This window comes from Leiobunum rupestre, chromosome 3 (genome assembly GCF_980474605.1).
Source record: "Leiobunum rupestre chromosome 3, qqLeiRupe1.1.hap1, whole genome shotgun sequence".
Classification (NCBI taxonomy): Eukaryota; Metazoa; Arthropoda; class Arachnida; order Opiliones; family Sclerosomatidae; genus Leiobunum; species Leiobunum rupestre.
In genome coordinates, this window is record NC_143386.1 from 58,245,205 (window position 1) to 58,262,887 (window position 17,683).

General features: G+C 38.8%; 3 protein-coding genes across 3 annotated transcripts in view; 2 read left to right on the top strand and 1 right to left on the bottom strand.

Annotated features, from left to right (window-relative positions):
- Window positions 1-258: 258 nt before the first annotated feature.
- On the top strand, window positions 259-3,283 carry LOC149953177 (cathepsin L-like peptidase). The gene is made up of 6 exons (XM_090168780.1): window positions 259-361; window positions 1,103-1,204; window positions 1,272-1,421; window positions 1,486-1,863; window positions 2,673-2,944; window positions 3,019-3,283. The coding sequence occupies exons 2-6, from the start codon at window positions 1,103-1,105 to the stop codon at window positions 3,119-3,121; spliced, it is 1,005 nt and encodes a 334-aa protein (XP_090024906.1). The 5' UTR covers window positions 259-361; the 3' UTR covers window positions 3,122-3,283.
- Window positions 3,284-4,098: 815 nt separating this feature from the next.
- LOC149953178 (cathepsin S-like) lies at window positions 4,099-12,853 on the top strand. Its single transcript, XM_090168781.1, has 8 exons — window positions 4,099-4,234; window positions 5,407-5,556; window positions 5,618-5,767; window positions 6,807-6,924; window positions 6,983-7,071; window positions 7,502-7,671; window positions 10,393-10,500; window positions 12,671-12,853. Exons 1-8 carry the CDS (start codon window positions 4,148-4,150, stop codon window positions 12,768-12,770), a joined length of 972 nt encoding a protein of 323 aa, XP_090024907.1. The 5' UTR covers window positions 4,099-4,147; the 3' UTR covers window positions 12,771-12,853.
- The window catches only part of LOC149953179 (uncharacterized), a 33,948-nt gene continuing 29,070 nt past the window's right edge, over window positions 12,806-17,683 (bottom strand). Inside the window, exons 7-9 of the mRNA XM_090168779.1 lie at window positions 17,326-17,565; window positions 14,688-14,828; window positions 12,806-13,279 (exon numbers count right to left, since the gene is read on the bottom strand). Coding sequence (XP_090024905.1) covers window positions 13,157-13,279; window positions 14,688-14,828; window positions 17,326-17,565 — 504 coding nt within the window. The 3' untranslated portion in view covers window positions 12,806-13,156. The remainder of the gene's footprint in view (window positions 13,280-14,687; window positions 14,829-17,325; window positions 17,566-17,683) is intronic.

A 17,683-nucleotide genomic window follows, 5' to 3' on the forward strand; every position in this document is an offset into this window, starting at 1 on the left:
GTATAAATTAATTAAAATTACACAATGTCTCAAAATCGATTATCTTTAAGGCTAGATCCAGAATATTCTGGTAGTTATAGACGACGGAGCACCTTTGATATTGTTATCAAGCAAAGACCCTCTTGAAAACGACCGTATCTGGTAGGCGTCCATACACCCGCGTGCCTTACCACTTTTTTCTCTCGAGTCTTACGTATTAGAAAGACGAGTTGAATAACAATAGCTATGTGGGCCGATATCTACCCTTATCGGTAAAAGTCAAGTTGTCTCATGTGATTTGTCCAAATCAGATTGTCAGCACTTATAAAAGGAACCTCTAGAACACTCTTTCGGTATTGGGGTGACCCGCTTAACACTGAAGGTAAGAGATTTCGGCTCTAAGCCAGACGCGCCACTTTGGAATAAGTTTCACGTTTGTTAGTTAAAAAATCTGAGTGTTTCGTGTTTCGTTTGATATTTTGGAATTTCCTAAGTTTTACCCCAAACCCTCGGTTATTTGAAAGAAATGGCCCAAAATTTGCAGAATGGTGGAGTGGTTAGCACTTGCGCTTCGCAGCAAGAGAAGCCGGGTTCGATCCCAGTTTGTAGTATTGAAAACTCGGAAACACTCCTTCTGCGTTGAATTTGCAAGCTCCTTCTCCACTGTTTAAAGCGCTTTTCCCTAGAGTTGTTTGGTTAATGTTAACAGTAAGTAATAATCAACTAGGCTAGGCTAATACCAAGGCACCACCTTAGGCCTAACTCTTCAAGCGACATTTAAAGCCATTAATTCAGGTGGCCGGGTTACAATGCGTAGGAGGGTGGTGGAAGCTGATGGGTAGTGTGACATGAAGGACTTGCCAACACCTTATAAGATAGCTTGCCAACACCTTATAAGATAGCTTGCCATTTTAGGTTTATGGTGTTGCTTTAGGTAGTAGCCTAGATGATTATTATTGTCATTTCAATTTACTTGAATAGTTTTCTACAAAGAATAGCCAAATTTAGAAATGATAAACGCAAAAGCTATTAGTGAATGAGAAGGGTATAGTTTGGAATATGGTGGAAGAGAAAAATGAACCTATTCAAGCAAGCATTTATAAGGTTGTCGTTGAATTTGCAGATGATCCGAATCGCTCTTTTGGCTTTGTTCGTTGCTGTGGCCGCTGCCGGAGTTAGCAGTCCATTCCGTAAGGACTTGGATCAACACTGGGATAACTTCAAGGTACGCATTCTCGCTAAAACATTTATTTCATGTCTATAAAACTGAACCCCCCTCTCGTTCGCAACAGAGGTTCCACAAGAAGGTGTACGCCGTCCACGAAGAAGGTGTCCGTCGTCTGATCTTCGAACAGAACGTCGACAGAATCACCCACCACAACTTGGACGCCGACTTGGGTCTCCACAACTACCGATTAGGGCTCAACAAATATGCCGACTTGGTAACTGAGATTGTGAATCACCTGAAAAACGAAACCTAACCAAACGAATTATCGTTAATCGTAGACCAACCAAGAATTTGTCCGCACCTTGACCGGAATGTTGTACAAGGTCAACCACACCACCCACGCCGACCGTAAATTCGTCACTCCAGCTGATTTCCGCGCCCCTACCACCGTCGATTGGCGCCAGAAGGGAGTCGTCACCCCAATCAAGGACCAGGCTCAATGCGGTTCCTGCTGGGCTTTCTCAGCCACCGGTTCCCTCGAAGGACAATGGGCCCTCGTCCACAAGAAACTCGTCTCCCTCAGCGAACAAAACTTGGTCGATTGCTCCGGAGCCGAAGGAAACCTCGGATGCAGCGGCGGTCTCATGGACTCTGCTTTCGATTACATCAAGGTCAACGGAATCGACACCGAAGACTGCTACCCATACACCGCTTTGGTACGTAACACACAATCCGTCGACGATATTTATATTGATGTTTCGGCATTAGTGTGTCAGTTTCTACCTTCGTGGGTTTAATTTTAACTGAAAATGAGCACACATTTTGGGTGGACTTTTAAATAAGTCATTAGTCAAAGCCGACTCAAACTGGGAACCATATGAGGAAGGCGTGATAATTTGTTTCTAAGTCGCGAATTTTCCTAGCTAGAGCCGCTTACCAACTTGAGTATGACCCCAATTCTATGTCACTCCACGCGTAGCTATCAGTAAATATTTAGTCCAATAAGTCTTTCTATAAAATCATGACGCTTGCGGAACTGGTTTTAATGTATCGCTTTCGTCACGAGATAAGTAGGAGATGAGTTCAGTTTTGAAGGTTATGTCTTTATAAAAAGGGCGACTCGTTGAATTTTAATTCGTGTCTTGTTCAACTTGTTAAAATGTCCCGCGCGCTCTTTAATATTTTAGCGTAAAAGGCTCGCGCGTTTGTTTTTATTTCAGGGAGGACGCACTAAATCGCTCGAGCCCATTTACGCTAAAATATCAAGACACGCGTGGAACTTTTTAACAAGTTGAATAAGACTTAATTGAGTTTAAGCTAGCGTCTATTGGCTATCATAGTGAAACGTCACTTCTACGTCACGAGAGACGCGCCCGATACATCTAAACAAGAAGGCCAATTGACACGCGTATGTAACGTGACTAAAGACTTTAGGTGCAATGTACTAACAAGCGAATCAATTTTATTCTTTGGCCGACACCATAAGTTTGCTCAAAATAAAACAAAATCAATTTATTCATCCCAGGATGGCAAATGCCACTTCGACAAGAAGTGCGTTGGAGCCAACTTGAACGGATACGTTGACATCCCATCCGGAGATGAAAGCGCCTTGAAAAACGCAGTCGCCTCCGTCGGACCCATCTCAGTCGCCATCGACGCCAGCAACTTCAGCTTCCAATTGTACAGCTCCGGTGTCTATGACGAACCCTACTGCAGCTCCAGCCTCTTGGATCACGGTGTCCTCGCTGTTGGATACGGTACCGATGGCGGCCAAGACTACTGGCTCGTTAAGAACAGGTACAAACGCGACTCGCCCAACAAGGTCGAGTTCATATCTTATCTTAATCCCACTTTCTCTTTATCCGAAATAGTTGGGGAACCAGCTGGGGACAGGAAGGCTACATTCAGATGTCCAGGAACAAGGACAACCAATGCGGTATCGCCACCCAAGCTAGCTACCCCACCGTTGCCTAAGAGACTGACTCCTCAATTCCTACGATAAATAATTCTAATTGCTTAAGTTAAACTTTTTGATGACATCGAAAATCAACAGCGATTTGAATTAACGCTTTCCAAACACACCGAACAAAAATGCTCAAAAAGAAAATAAAAATAATTTTTTTTATAAAAAAACAATTTTTCCTATTTAATCTATATATACTTATAAACTTAGGCTTGATTAACGTGCTGCCAGGTCCTGATAATTATTATCTATTATGGGAAAACATTATCGTATACTTTAAAATTGGTGGTTAATTTTAATTTTACGGGAATATTGAAGTTCAACATGGTCAACAATATATGAAATTCAAAATAACACTAAAAATAATATAAGTACTTACAATGTTACCCACTTTCCCGCTAAATTAGAAAATTATCGTCCATTATCGTACGCTCATGCCGATAATATCATAGTACGCCATTGAAATTATTGTACGACTCAAAAATTGACTAGAAATTATTGACTAGTACGATTATTATCGTGCGTCTGGCAATGCTGCCGAAATGACAAAAACATCACTATCATATACATGTAGCAATGTATTACAATTGATTTAAAGAAATATCGATAAGTTTTACCAAGAATGCAGTCAGGATAACAGAGAATATGAAAATGTAACTAGAGCTTCTGTTTCGATGATCTTCGGAGAATGGTCTGCGCCTACACCGATCGTATCGGAGTGTCTTCCATCTTACCGGCAGAAAAGGGGAAAGAGTACCATAGGAAGGATGGAGGGGCGTGGTTTTTCTAAAGGAGATCACGGAACAAACAGGGCGCTGCCTGAATATTCTCTGTTTCACAATGGACACTTGTTTCACATGGCTACATTTTGAAATTACTGATAAGGGAAGGATTGTAAGGGGAAAGCACACCTGGTTTGTTGTAAGCTCGATAGATAAGACCCGTATCTTAATTCCAGCATTTATTCCCTGAAATATTTGTAATCATACAAAGTTTTATTGAGCCGGTTATTAATTTATTACTCTCGAGTGGTTGATATGGACGCGAAATGTTTCATATTTATTTTCGGATTGACCATCTACGCCGTCAATGCGGATATCCATCCAGAATGGGAAAATTTCAAAGTATTTTGTTCATTTTTCATTTACATTCTTAAAATTATTGAGACGTAAAAACAAGTTTAATTTACAAATTAAAATTATTAAAAAAATCAACTTTTCGAAAAAGCTTTTCATCTTCCTTTGGACATATAAAAAACCCCAAAGGAAGTAGGAATATTAGATTTTTTTAATTTAATTTTACTGCGCATTTAAACAGTGTGTTACGTATCGTTATTAATTTGGTTTCGATCACTATAGCCAGGTTCACACTTACCCCTAAAATCGCTTCGTTTAGATAACTAGTTTTCGAAACCAGCGTGAGAAATCACTTCGTGTTGGTTCGGGAAGCAACTCGTCCTAGTCGGTTCGCTTAGAATCGCTTTCCAAACGACAAGGCGGAGAAGTCAAATTGCTCGTATTTTCCAAAATAATGGGAATAAAATTCTAAATAATGTCAAATAATATTACTATATGATAGTAAACATGATTAACTAATTGTTTTGGGATACATTTTAGTATTTTCAAAATTCTGGTCATAATTTGAAATGACGTTAAGCGTTGGCTATAAGCAAACCGGGGTGAAGCGAATTCGCACGTGTGAACCAGGAATTATCGTCGGCGGTCAAAACTGGCATACAAACCGACCTAAACTGGGTTTTAAGCTCAAGTGTGACCGTAGCTTATAGATCGATTTACAATTTTTAAGGGGCAAAGACGACATTAAAGGGGTAAAATTCATCCGAGGTAACGTGGTGAGGGCGTTATTTGTTAGTAGATGGCGCTCTGATAGCAGCATGACGTCATCATTTTGATTTTCAACGATTGGTTGAAAGTTTTCAGTTTTTAGTGGAGAACGGTTTTGTCGAGATTTAAAATACAAAATTATCTTCCCTGATTGGATAGTTTAAAATCGTATTATAGTGCTATCTATAGCGGAAAGTTTTAACTTCTGTTAAAATTAATTGTTAATTTAAATTACAAAAATTATATATTTTTAATAAGAATTTAAAGTACTATAATTTAGTAATAAATTAAAAACTTTTTAAAAAGTTTATTTTTCATAAACTTTATAGTGTCGCCATCTACCTCAAACATTATTAAATAGGAAGGTACCTCGGGTGGATTTCGCCCCTTTTTTAATGTTTCCCTGTAGGCAATATGTGATCTTTACAAATAGTAATATTTGTGCTTTACAGAAAACGTACGGTAAAAGCTACAATCGTGTTGAAGAAATTCGCAAATTTGCCGCTTTCAAAAGTAACTTGGAACTAGTTAAGAGTCACAACGCCGAAGCTAGCCTGGGTTACCACACTTTTAGACTGAGTATTAATCATTTGGCTGATTTGGTATTACGAATTCCCTGTTTTCTTAATACCGAACGACTAACGAAATAATTAATTTTAACAGGATCACGACGAATACGCCAACACCATACTTTACAAGGGCAAAAGGTCACCGAAACGACTTAAAGGCGTGAAATCCCTAAACTATAGCGTTCCCATCCCGGACAGTTACGATTGGCGCCAGCAAGGATGCGTTAGCCCAGTCATTGACCAGGTACGACGTTTTAATGGCACCGAATTTCAGATTATTTTAAAATTCAAACGATTATCTAGCCCTCTAACAAGGAGACATCCCGAAGTGTAACCCAACGATTTTGTTCAAACTCGGGGGATTGGTAGACCTTCATGTAACTTGAAAAATCCTAAAGGGAATTTATTCAATGGGCAACCGTTTTGCCATGGCAACGAAAAATGTTTTTGTCAACAACAAATGGAAATTTTCCCATTGAAAATAACATGGGATTCTGACCGATTCCTAGGACCCCCCTGTGAAAAATTTTAACAAATTTCAAAATTTCGAAAATGCCAAAAATAGAAAAAATAGATAAAAATTTACAAAAAAAAACATCAAAACTGATCAACTTTTGATCAATGTGAGGTCAAAATCCCCTGCTATTTTCAACGGGAAAATTTAATATTTTGTGTTGTAAAAAACATTTTTCGTTGCCATGGCAAAATGGTTGCCCATTGAATAAATTCCCTTTAGGATTTTTCAAGTTACATGAAGGTCTACCAATCCCCCGAGTTTGAACCAAATCGGTGGGTTACACTTCGGGATGTCTCCTTGTAAGTTAAAGTTAATAAAAACCACCTATGGACTATAATGCAGTTAAATTACGTGAAAATGTAGAAAAGTCAATAATAAAAAGGGGGCAAAAAAGTTAAACCCTAACAAATTTATAATAATGATAAATCTTAGGAAATGCTTGGACCAATAGGTCTTCGATAATAAAATTGATGAAAAATGAATTAAAATTAAAATTTTGCTGGAAATTCTGGCTATTTTAATTCTGTTTTAATTTGTTTTTGACTCGAAGATTTATTTGGTCCGATTTTCGCGTTTTAATTTTATCCTCGAAGACCTATTGGTCCAAGTATTTCCTAAGTTTTATCATTACTATAAATTTGTTAGCGTTTAGCTTTTTTGCCCAATTTTTATTATGAACTTTTCTACCTTTTCGCGTAATTTATTTGGCTTTTTAACCGACCAACTATGAATACAAAAGTGGTCAACTTTTTCATCACGTACGCAGAGCGTTTGCGGTTTATCCTCGTTGTTCGCGGCGGTGGGAGCCTTGGAAGGTCAAGAGTGCAAGGTCAGAAAGCCCTTGGTCCCTCTCAGCTATCAGCAACTTTTTGATTGTTGCACAGGTAAATAGTCTTATCTAATCTAACAATCGCCGAATTCAATTAACGTTATGAATTTCAGTTTCGCAACTCGCGGTCGATTATTTCAAATGTATCGAAACGACCGTAGGAGGTCTTGACTCCGCCGCTTGTTATAAAAGTCGGGCACAGGTAAGGTTGACTCAAGCATTACCTTTTTAGTTAGAGGTCAGCGCACTGTCGTATTACGTAGTGCTACCCCTTCGTCCTTAACATCTGCTCCTATAGGGAACGGTGAACATAATCGGAGAATATCACTGTCTCGTAGCGCCATCTAACGATCACAAATATAACTTTTAGAACTGAATTAAGGCTATACACTACGATGCGCTATCAATAAATTCGTAACATTTAATTTAATTTAAATATTAGAATATTCTTATCAATAATTAAGATTGGTACCACAAAATAATTTTTATACGTGGTTTTGGTGAATCAGTATAGATGGCGCAAAACAGCAAAGTGAGATTTTTCCGATCGCAAACTGACGAAAGAGACGCAGTGAGCGGACCTCTCCATAAAAATATCTTTTTTCGAAGTGACTCACGCAATATTTCCGTAGTGCACCACACCAGGACAGTGTCGCTTCGATCGGCAATGCGTCGCTGTACGACCGATTGGTTACGGAACCATCACGGACGGCAATGAAATAACCCTGAGGAACAACGTGGCCTTGACTGGACCCATCGCGGTCGGAATAGACGCTTCCCAAGTTTCATTTCAACTTTACTCGTAACTACCAACACGCTGTCTTAAAGCGGGTTCACACGGGCAGTGTTTTCCTGGTTTTCTATATTTTCTAGTTTAACCGCCTTTTCCTGTGGTTCTGGCGCGCAGGAACACGACTGTACACACGGACAAAATTTGCCGGATTTTATCACAGCGAGCGCTGCCGGGGAAACGAGGAAACAGATAACCTTTTTTTGAGGGGCGTTGGGCTCGACCATTCAACGAGCGTTATGCCGTCACGTGGTAGACGCAAAAATTCTTAAGCCTACTTTTAAAGATTTTCAAAATCGCTCCTTATATCACGTGACAGCGAAACGCTCGCTGATTAGTCGAACTCAAACAGTGGCGGCGCCAGAAATTTTCGCGAGGGTAGGCAAACCAAATAAATGGGCCCCCGACCCGGGACCCCCCTTTTCTCAACGAAATCCTTCAATGAAATAAAGTATTGATGTACATGACGAACAAAAAATTCTAACAACAGAAAAACGAGTCTAAATATAACAGAACTGGTTTTATTTACTAGGAGATACCTAAAAAATTTCTAAATACATTATCGACATTTGTTTCATTGTTATTTATAAATAATTTTATCTCTTGGGACAATTTTAAGACCCTTTCTAGATCAATTTGGGGCCCCTTATAGGGTGATTTTGGGGCCCCTCAAAATTTTAAGGTAGGCATTGGCCTACCTGGCCTACCCCCTAGCGCCGCCACTGAACTCAAAGAGCTTCAAAAACCGGGAAAATAAAGTAGAGATATTTCAACATTTGTTTCTCCGTTTTCTCGTTTACCGGCAGCGCTGACGGCGAAAAAATCCGTTAAATTTGGTCCGTGTGTACAGTCGTTTTCCCGTGCGCCAGAACAACGGGAAAAGGTGGTCAAACGAGAAAATAGAGAAAATCAGCAAAACACTGCCCGTGTGAACCAGCCTTTAGGCCTGTTCACGCGAGCCCAACATTGTTGGCCAACTCAGATCGCAAATCGAGTTGGCCAAGATTTAAAGAACGGAGGCGGGTTTTTGGACCGAGGCTTAGCACCGTACCAATCCTCATCGATAAATTTTTCTTAATACCAGAAAATTCCAGAAATTGATAATAACTCTTACGGCACAAAATTCACCATACTGCGTTTAATTGAAAATATAGAAATTACACTCCGTATGGATAATTACTGATTTTAAAGCACTATTTTTTTCTTCAGAAAAAGTTTTTGAAAAATGAGCTTAAGTCTACGAAAGTACAATTTTCAATCGAATAACAATTCTCGGTCGAAAACTATCGCAACGCCCCCTTTGGTTCGCCATTGAAACCTAGATAGGTAGCGGCCAAAGCGGACGCTATTAGTTTTATAAAAAATTATACTGGATTTTAATATAATTTTTGCATCGTTTGCCTATATTTTGATAAGTTTATTTAAAGGGAATATTACCTGCCAAGTAATTTTATGGAAGACCTCTTCAATTTTTAAAATTTTCCTGTACAGTGGCGCCAAACATCGCAAGAGTGGCCAGAGCTGCAAACGTTGGTGTTCCACAACGAATACCTGAGGTTATATTCCCTTTAAGAAAAAGGTCAGACTTTTTAATTTGTCTGTAGCACACGCTAGATCATAGGCGCAACCTCGGATAAGCTAGCGCCGCTACGCCACCTAGACCCCTTTCGGTCGCGAATAGCAGTATAGGAAGATAATTCAAGACGATAGTAGAGGTTTCTATAAAATACGGGAGGTCACGTGTAAATGTTTTTTCTACGTCACTAGCTACAGCTATTGAAGATAGAGCACGCGCTGGAGTCTATTAATATTTTTGAGTTCGAAGTCCACGTGCGAAACGCGCGTGCCAATAAAGTACTAAAAAGCTTAAGCTCGTGACGCGGAGAAAATAATTTTATACTTTGATTGTTTTTTGTTTAATTATTTGGAAAGACCTATGGTGTTGGGCAGAAATGATGGCTCATGTGAACAGGCCATTATGTATTAGCAGAAAAGTATGCGTGTGTACACTTGGAAAGTCTAATGAAGACTATGGTGGTTCTGATGATTATCATTGAAACGAACGTGATTTGCAGTGGAGATTTCGCTCGTGACGCGCTAAGATAAACTCGGCTCCTAGTCCACAATAAGCCTCGTCTCGAATGCTATTTTTAAACCATCTAAGTACGTAATTTTACGCGGAATTGGATCAGGTTTGTGAAGAACATGACAAATTCTGCGAGTTCTTCCGTATGAGAACTAATCAAGGTTTCTTAATTTTTCTGGAAATTCTATTTTACGAGTGAGTGACCTTCATATTCGCTACCTTAGAGCAAAAGTCAAGCAAGTCTGAAAACCCCTATTTGAGAAAAACCAGTTTTAAGTTTGAAATCTAGCATAATAACAATGTTAATCTAACAATGAAAATTGATAAAAAATAGAGTGAAAATATATATTGAAAATTTTGTACTGAGTCACCTTAATTGAAAAACACTCAAGGATTCTTATTTTGAATTTCTTTCAATAGTCACGTATCTCGACTTACTTGACTTTTGCTCTCAGGTAGGGTATTGTTCCCGCTATGCAGCAGCCAATGAATTTGAAGAAAAAAAACGCGTGACGTAGACTAAGCCCCGCCCATTTCTCGAGCTGCTTTCGCAGCATGGTACCAATGAATCCTTAGACATTCTAAGTGTTGACATAATTATCTAAAAATCACAGATTAGATTGTAATCGCTTTAATTAACATTGTAGGAGTGGTATATACGACGACCCGTTATGCGAGACCAACATAGACCATTTTGTTCTGGTTGTGGGATACGGTAGCGAAAATGGCCAAGATTATTGGATTGTTAAAAACAGGTACGTTTTATTAAGGATGAAATTTCTAACCAATAAGCTTATCTCACCCTAGTTTGATAAAAATATTATAGAGGTTCAACCTTGGATTAATTAAGGCATAGGGTTATTCCAGTATAGAAAAAACACGGAAACCTGGGCAAATGGTGCTCTAGCGGCGAGAAAATGCAAAGATATTACTGCGCAAGCGCGAAAAACGGGGCACGGAATAGGTTCAGAAAGGAGGGACATCGGTGTTTTATTTTTCGAACTAATTTTTACATCGAATTTGAAAGCAGATATATTAACGGGTGGCGTAATTTATGTAGAAAAAAGTCTGCCCCGTTTTTGGCGCATGCGCAGACGTTGTTATGCCTATCTTTTCCGATAGAGCCCCATTAGCATACGATTTTCCACCAATGAGAGGAATTTCTACGAGACTAGAATATCCCTATAGACCGATTTACAATATTTAACAGGCAAAGACGACTTTAAAGGGGTAAAATTAATCCGAGGTAACATGGTGATGGCGTTATTTGTTAGTAGATGGCGCTCTGATAGCAGCATGACGTCATAATTTTGATTTTCAACGATTGGTTGAAAGTTTTCAGTTTTTAGTGGACAATGGTTTTGTCGAGATTTAAAATACCAAATTCTCTTCCCTGATTGGATAGTTTAAAATCATATTATAGTGCCATTTATGTCGGAGAGTGTTAACTACTGTTAAAATTAATTGTTAATTTAAATTACAATAATTATATATTTTTAATATAAATTTAAAGTACTATAATTTAGTATTTAGTTAATAACTTTTTAAAAATATTTATTTTTCATAAACTTTATAGTGTCGCCATCTACCTCAAACATTATTAAATAGGAAGGTACCTCGGGTGGATTTCGCCCCTTTTTGCATATTTTCCTGTAGGCAATATGTGAATGCGTCTATGCGCTAATTAATCCAAGGTTCAACATACCGTAAATTATTGTCATGGCAGACGTTATTTTGTAATTACACTAGCGCCATCTCTGGATTTGTTGCCGTACCATCATTTAGGAAATTACAGTTTGCTAATTCTTAGTTCATCTTGAATCAGTGGCGTAGCTAGAAATTCGTATTTGAATGTTAAGAAGGGGGTCGAGAAGGGGTGGAAATTTAGTTCAGTCAAATATAGGCCCAAGGGGGGTTTGGATCCGGAAACGCACCCTTGTCTACGCCACTGTCTTTAATATTTATTTGTACTTACGAGGAAACTACCCGAGGTGATAATCACCGATTTTGTTGAAACTAGGTGGGTATGTAGACTTTATGGTAACATGAAATTTCACCAAGGGAAAAGTTGCAATGGGCATTAGTTTTGCCATGCCAACCGAAAATGTTTTTGACAACACAGTATGTATATTTTCCCATTGAAAATAGCATGGGAATCTGAGAGCTTCTAAGGGTCCCCCCTGTGAAAAATTTCAAAACCAAAAAAAAAAAAATAGATCAAAATTGACAAATGAAATTAATTTTATGATATTTTCATGAATTTTGGTCAATTTGATCAAAGTATGTAAAAATTGATCAGAATCGATAAAAATTGAGAAAAGCGAAATATAAAAGTAAAAAGTTGTATTTGCCAACTAATCTCCAAATCGACGGTAATAAATGAATTTTATCAAAATTAATCACATATAATTTAGTTGTTTGAATTTGATCAAAATTAATAATTTCAATAAGAATTATTATTCAAGTGTTTTAAGCGTTATTTAAGCCAGGCGCCCACTGCTCTTCGTAACGTCTCCGTCCTACCTTTCACAAGCCTTTGCTTCGTAACAGGCACAATGCCTTGTGGAAGGCACGACTGATACGAAACGGAGAGCCAGTGGGTGCCTAACCTTAGTTCCCATTCTCTGGCGTATCGTCTCAACAAAGTCATTTTCCTTAAGAATAAACAAGAGTGTATTTATTTATAATTATAGAGAATGGTCTTGGCTCGCAATCGCTCTCGCGCTCTAACCATAAACTCCTTCCCCCTCATTAGCGTCTGCGGATACTTCGACCATGGTGGATCCTCTTAACATTATCATTCTGTTTAAATATAAGCAAATAACGTTCTCGAGTTCAGCAATAAATCTAAAGATGGCGCCACAATTACGGCTATCGCCATGACAGGGCGAGATAGATTTAAATGAACGAATCCTATCATTTCAGTTGGGGAACATCCTGGGGAGAAAATGGCTACATCCGAATGGCCAGAAACAGAGGAAACCAATGCGGTATCGCTTCCTTGGCTAGTTATCCCACTTTGTAACATGGCAACAAATTTTCGAAAAAAAAACACCAAAATAAAAGACAGCCAACTGACTGAAGGCACTTTAATTTCGAAGGGCAAAAACAATTCAGTTTTTTTTCTTTCTACACGAGATAAAATATATTGTACTGAAAATTAAAATCTCAAGGTGGTTTGTGGGACATTGTAAGAAATTTACAATTTTTTTACGTTAAGTAGGCGAAATTCTGAACGACTAAATGTTGGAATTTAATATCAGTATAACAATCAAAGAGTAAATTTTTGATCCAGGGTAACGTAAATTGCGATTTTAAGAAGTGAGATGTCCTAGCAGTTGTAAATTATTAAAAAATATGGGATCATTTTAAAATTGGATAAATTGAGAACTAAAATTTTTCATCTAAAAACTACACGGTATTCGAGCTCCAATCGTAGGGGATATACACCACTTTTCTGTGAGATTGCATCGCTTGTCCCAACAAGTTTCTTTTGTCTCCTTCGCCCATGTGCACGTACATGAACTCGAGGACCTTTGAAGAGAAACAAAATCATCTATAAGTATTTGATTGTCGAACTTCATTGATAAAACTATATAATAAAAAATAATCGGTTAAATTTACACATGTTTTAATTGATTTGAAATGAAACATGTGTAAATTTAACAGTGTCTTTTTTGACTTTTAATTTATCCTCGACACTTGGAACACTGCCTTCTATAATACTAGGCCTAGAAGTAAGAAAAAAAAGGGGTAGGCGGTAACGATTTTGAAATATCTGATAGAGGTCGCTTTTTGGGTAGGGAAAGTGCGGGAAATTCAAACGTACGCGAAAAATTTCGATATTAATAGCGAAAATACACTTTAATAATGTCAACATTCAATTTATAGGACTTTAATTTCTCTTAACAAATAATGAAATAGATTTAGTTAAAAATAAGCTTGGATCTTCTACAGATTTTTTAATCCATTAAAAAAAAACACATTTATTGTTTTGAAGCCACCAGTGACAGGAGACTGCTGATTGGCCGCAGCCGTTTAACATTTTTTTTATCCCAACCCAAAAAAACCCAAGAGAGCGACATCTAGCGCGAAAATAATGTCAGTTTGTAAATGTCACTTAAAAAATCGACGTAGCTACCATTTCTAGGCCTAGTATTATAGAAGGCAGTGCTTGGAACTACAAGTTGAAAAATGCCAAATTATCATTGGTTGGATCTGCCATGACAAGATACAGACGGGGATGATTGTCAAGGGTCAACGTCAAGTGAAACCACTAAGAGTACAATAAAATAATAATAATAATAATCAGCTAGGCTAATACCCTTGGCACCACCCTAGGCCTAAGTCATCGAGCGACTTTTAAAGCCTTTTAATTCAGGTGGCCGGGTTACAATGCGTAGGAGGGTGGTGGCAAGCCCTGCAAGCCACGCGAGCCAACAGCTCCCTACACTAACTATTACCGTTAACCTCAACAAGTTTTTATGGAAGGGGAAACCGAAGATCTCGGGGGAAAACCCCTTAAACCAGTGGGGAGAGAACTTGCAAACTCAACGTAGAAGGAGTTGTTCCGAGTTTTCACCCAGTGCCACAAGTTGGGATCGAACCCGGCTCCTCTTGCTTTTCCTAGAATTTTCGTGCATTGTCAATGTATACTAAAATTTTAAGTAATTTAATAGTTGTAATTTAGTTTGCTATTAATTGGCATTGCTATAGAGCTAATTTTGCTCATTCTCTTAAAATAAATAAAATAATACGTAGGCGATTTAACTAAATGATTTAAAATAACATCTTAATTAAATCAAAGTGATTAATATCGCTGAATTAAATCAGTCAACCCAAACACTGATGCTTTCAGAACCAGCAAATAATTATCCGAGGAGTCAGCATTTTCACGAAGAGTAAATCACGAGAAACCTCATTAATAAAGATCGCTAATTACTTTTTCTTGGCGGCCTCCGAAATCATCTTTGAACCACCTGAAGACGCTAGAGATGGCCACTTGACCATCTTTGGTCACTTGAACTTTGGCGTCATCCTCCAGGAATGCTTGGGCCGCGAGTCGCAGCTCCTTGTCGACATTCTGTAATATTTACAAAGCTTTTATGTATTTTCACGGTTTCAATGGTGCATTTCTGCCGTAAAAAGTAATATATAATAAAAGTTTATTTTAAACCATGAAGTATCTGTCTCTATAGTATATTACTGACTATTTACTAGTTTAAATTAACCATTGTTAATTTTGCGTTTATAAATATTTATATAGTAAATATTATTGAAGTGATGTGCAATAGGCGATACTATAAAGTAAATTTGGTCTTAACCAACTTGTTAAAATGGGAAAACGGAATAACGTGACTACCTTTTCACAGCCAACTTCGATTCGGTATCTCGTGTAAATAGTTGGCCGTGCGACTTTTAAAGAAAAAAATATTCCTTCCAGATACTGCAGACAGCTAATTAACTTACACTTTTCTATTACAAAAATGTTTTAAATAATAATAATACATAGATAATTTAGACGAATCGATCAAAATTTAAACCACCTTTAGCAAAATAAAATGAATAATAGTTCGTATTTCTTAGGATAGATGGCGGTACAGTTCTCCACAAAGTCACGTGACTACCATCTTTTCAGCCCCCCTGGACTTTATAGTTTCGCCTATTCGGACAGACACGTAGCAGGATCTTTCTATGGAGAGGTCAGCGCAACCGCGGTTTTTTGTGCAACTCGTTCGTCAGTTTCAAGCCAGGATGAAAAATCTCACTATATTGTTTAGCGCCATCTACACTAGTACCCCAAACTACATATAAGTAATTATATGACAAAACTGACTATTTTATTGTAAAAATATTATCATTTCGTCAATTATTTAAAACTATTTTATTGTAGCAATATTAATTGGACACAGGGGGTTTAAAGAAGTATACAGAGGGGTTTGGGACGGCGGCGAGTTTGAGTTATTTTTCGGGAAAAAGTGTACCACGGAAATTTTCGCATGGGAAAAGAGGGGAGCGGGTAACACGGTAGTTATCACATGGGAAAAAGGAGGAGGGGGTACAACGGAAATTATCACATTTGAAAAGGGGGGAGGTGGTACCGCGGTAATTATCACATGGGGAAAAGATGAGGAAGGGCCTTACTGGGGTGGTTGTACTATGGGGAAAGGAGTACCATGGAAATTATCCCCTGAGAAAAAATGGGAGGAGGCTTTACTGGGGGGGGGGGGAGGTTCGACTATGGGGTAAAGGGTACCACGGTAATTCTCGCATGGGAAAAAGGGAGAGGTGGCTTTACTGCGGTGGTTTGACTATGGGGTAAAGGGTGCCACGGTAATTCTCGCATGGGAAAAAGGGTAGGCGACCTTACTGCGGTGGTTCGACTATGGGGTAAAGGGTGCCACGGTAATTCTCGCATGGGAAAAAGGGAGAGGTGGCTTTACTGCGGTGGTTTGACTATGGGGTAAAGGGTGCCACGGTAATTCTCGCATGGGAAAAAGGGTAGGCGACCTTACTGCGGTGGTTCGACTATGGGGTAAAGGGTGCCACGGTAATTCTCGCATGGGAAAAAGGGTCGGTGGCCTTACTGTGGTGGTTCGACTATGGGGTAAAGGGTGCCACGGTAATTCTCGCATGGGAAAAAGGGGAGGCGGCCTTACTGCGGTGGTTCGACTATGGGGTAAAGGGTGCCACGGTAATTCTCGCATGGGAAAAAGGGGAGGCGGCCTTACTGCGGTGGTTCGACTATGGGGTAAAGGGTGCCTCGAAACACACCACTAGCTGAGGGCCCGCCTGTAAGGCGGGCTTCTCAGCTAGTTTGTTATATGGCAGAGATAAGCTTGTGTCCTAACCTCTCCATTACGTAAAAAGATCTTGCTAACAGGCAGTCTGAGCTTGGAATAGAGAAGTTGACTGGATGGGAAATTCCCATATCTGTTGCATTGAGTCTCTTCCCCCATCAATTCGGCCTAAGCCCTCCCAGCATGCACTGTGTTTTTGGTAGGGGCCTACGTTTTACCTTACTCTAGCGACGAAAAAGAGAGTTATTTCCAAGGGTGTTGTGAATATTTGATATTTATTTTATAGAACCAAGGCCGAACAAACCGTTAAAGGTTTGAACTTAGAGGTTTGAATGGAAAATTTGTAACAACCAAAATCATGTTTTAAAGACGGTATTATATAGTTTAGCCATTGATATAGTTAGAATTGTTCATAATGAAAAAGTACTGCTGTTATAAAAATTGCAAATGCGATTCAATTAATAATTTTAATTTATAAAAGAAAAAAACTTGTTAGGCCTTGGTTTATAGTACAATATTAGATAATAGAGCAAAATTTACCTTCATTTTTTTTTAATAATTTTTGAAAATTTGATATATGAGTGATCATGTTGGTATCCAAAAAAATTTAAACTAAAACAATCCATTATAAAAAGAACTAATACAATCGGAAATTAGTGGTAGCAGCCGCACACGTGGCGCCATCTCTCGATTAATTGCCAATTCAAATCCCCGTTGATCCGGGAGGAGTAAAAATGTATGTGGTGTGTCTTGATCAAATGAAATGTGCGAAGATCCTACCTGCGTAGTGTAGGTTTTGATGGTGGGGCATCCTTTAGTTCCGCTGACCAGGGCGAAGTGGACCAAGGGCTCGCATCGTGGCAGGGCGAGGCGGCGTCGGGGATCGCCCTTGCCGAATTGCTTGCGCGTGAACGGGGGCCACGGAATTAAACCTTGTCTGTTCCCGCGAAGAATCCCGTTGCATATTTCGCGTAAGCTGAACAGGAGACCGCCCACGATATAGCACGATTTGTTCAAAAACTGAAATTGAAACGCGTAAATTTATATTATTTCAATCCAGTCACGCAAAAACACGTGCTTGAATCAAAGACAGTAGATACAGGGACGAGAAAGCAGGGGAAATTTTTTTGATTTTAAA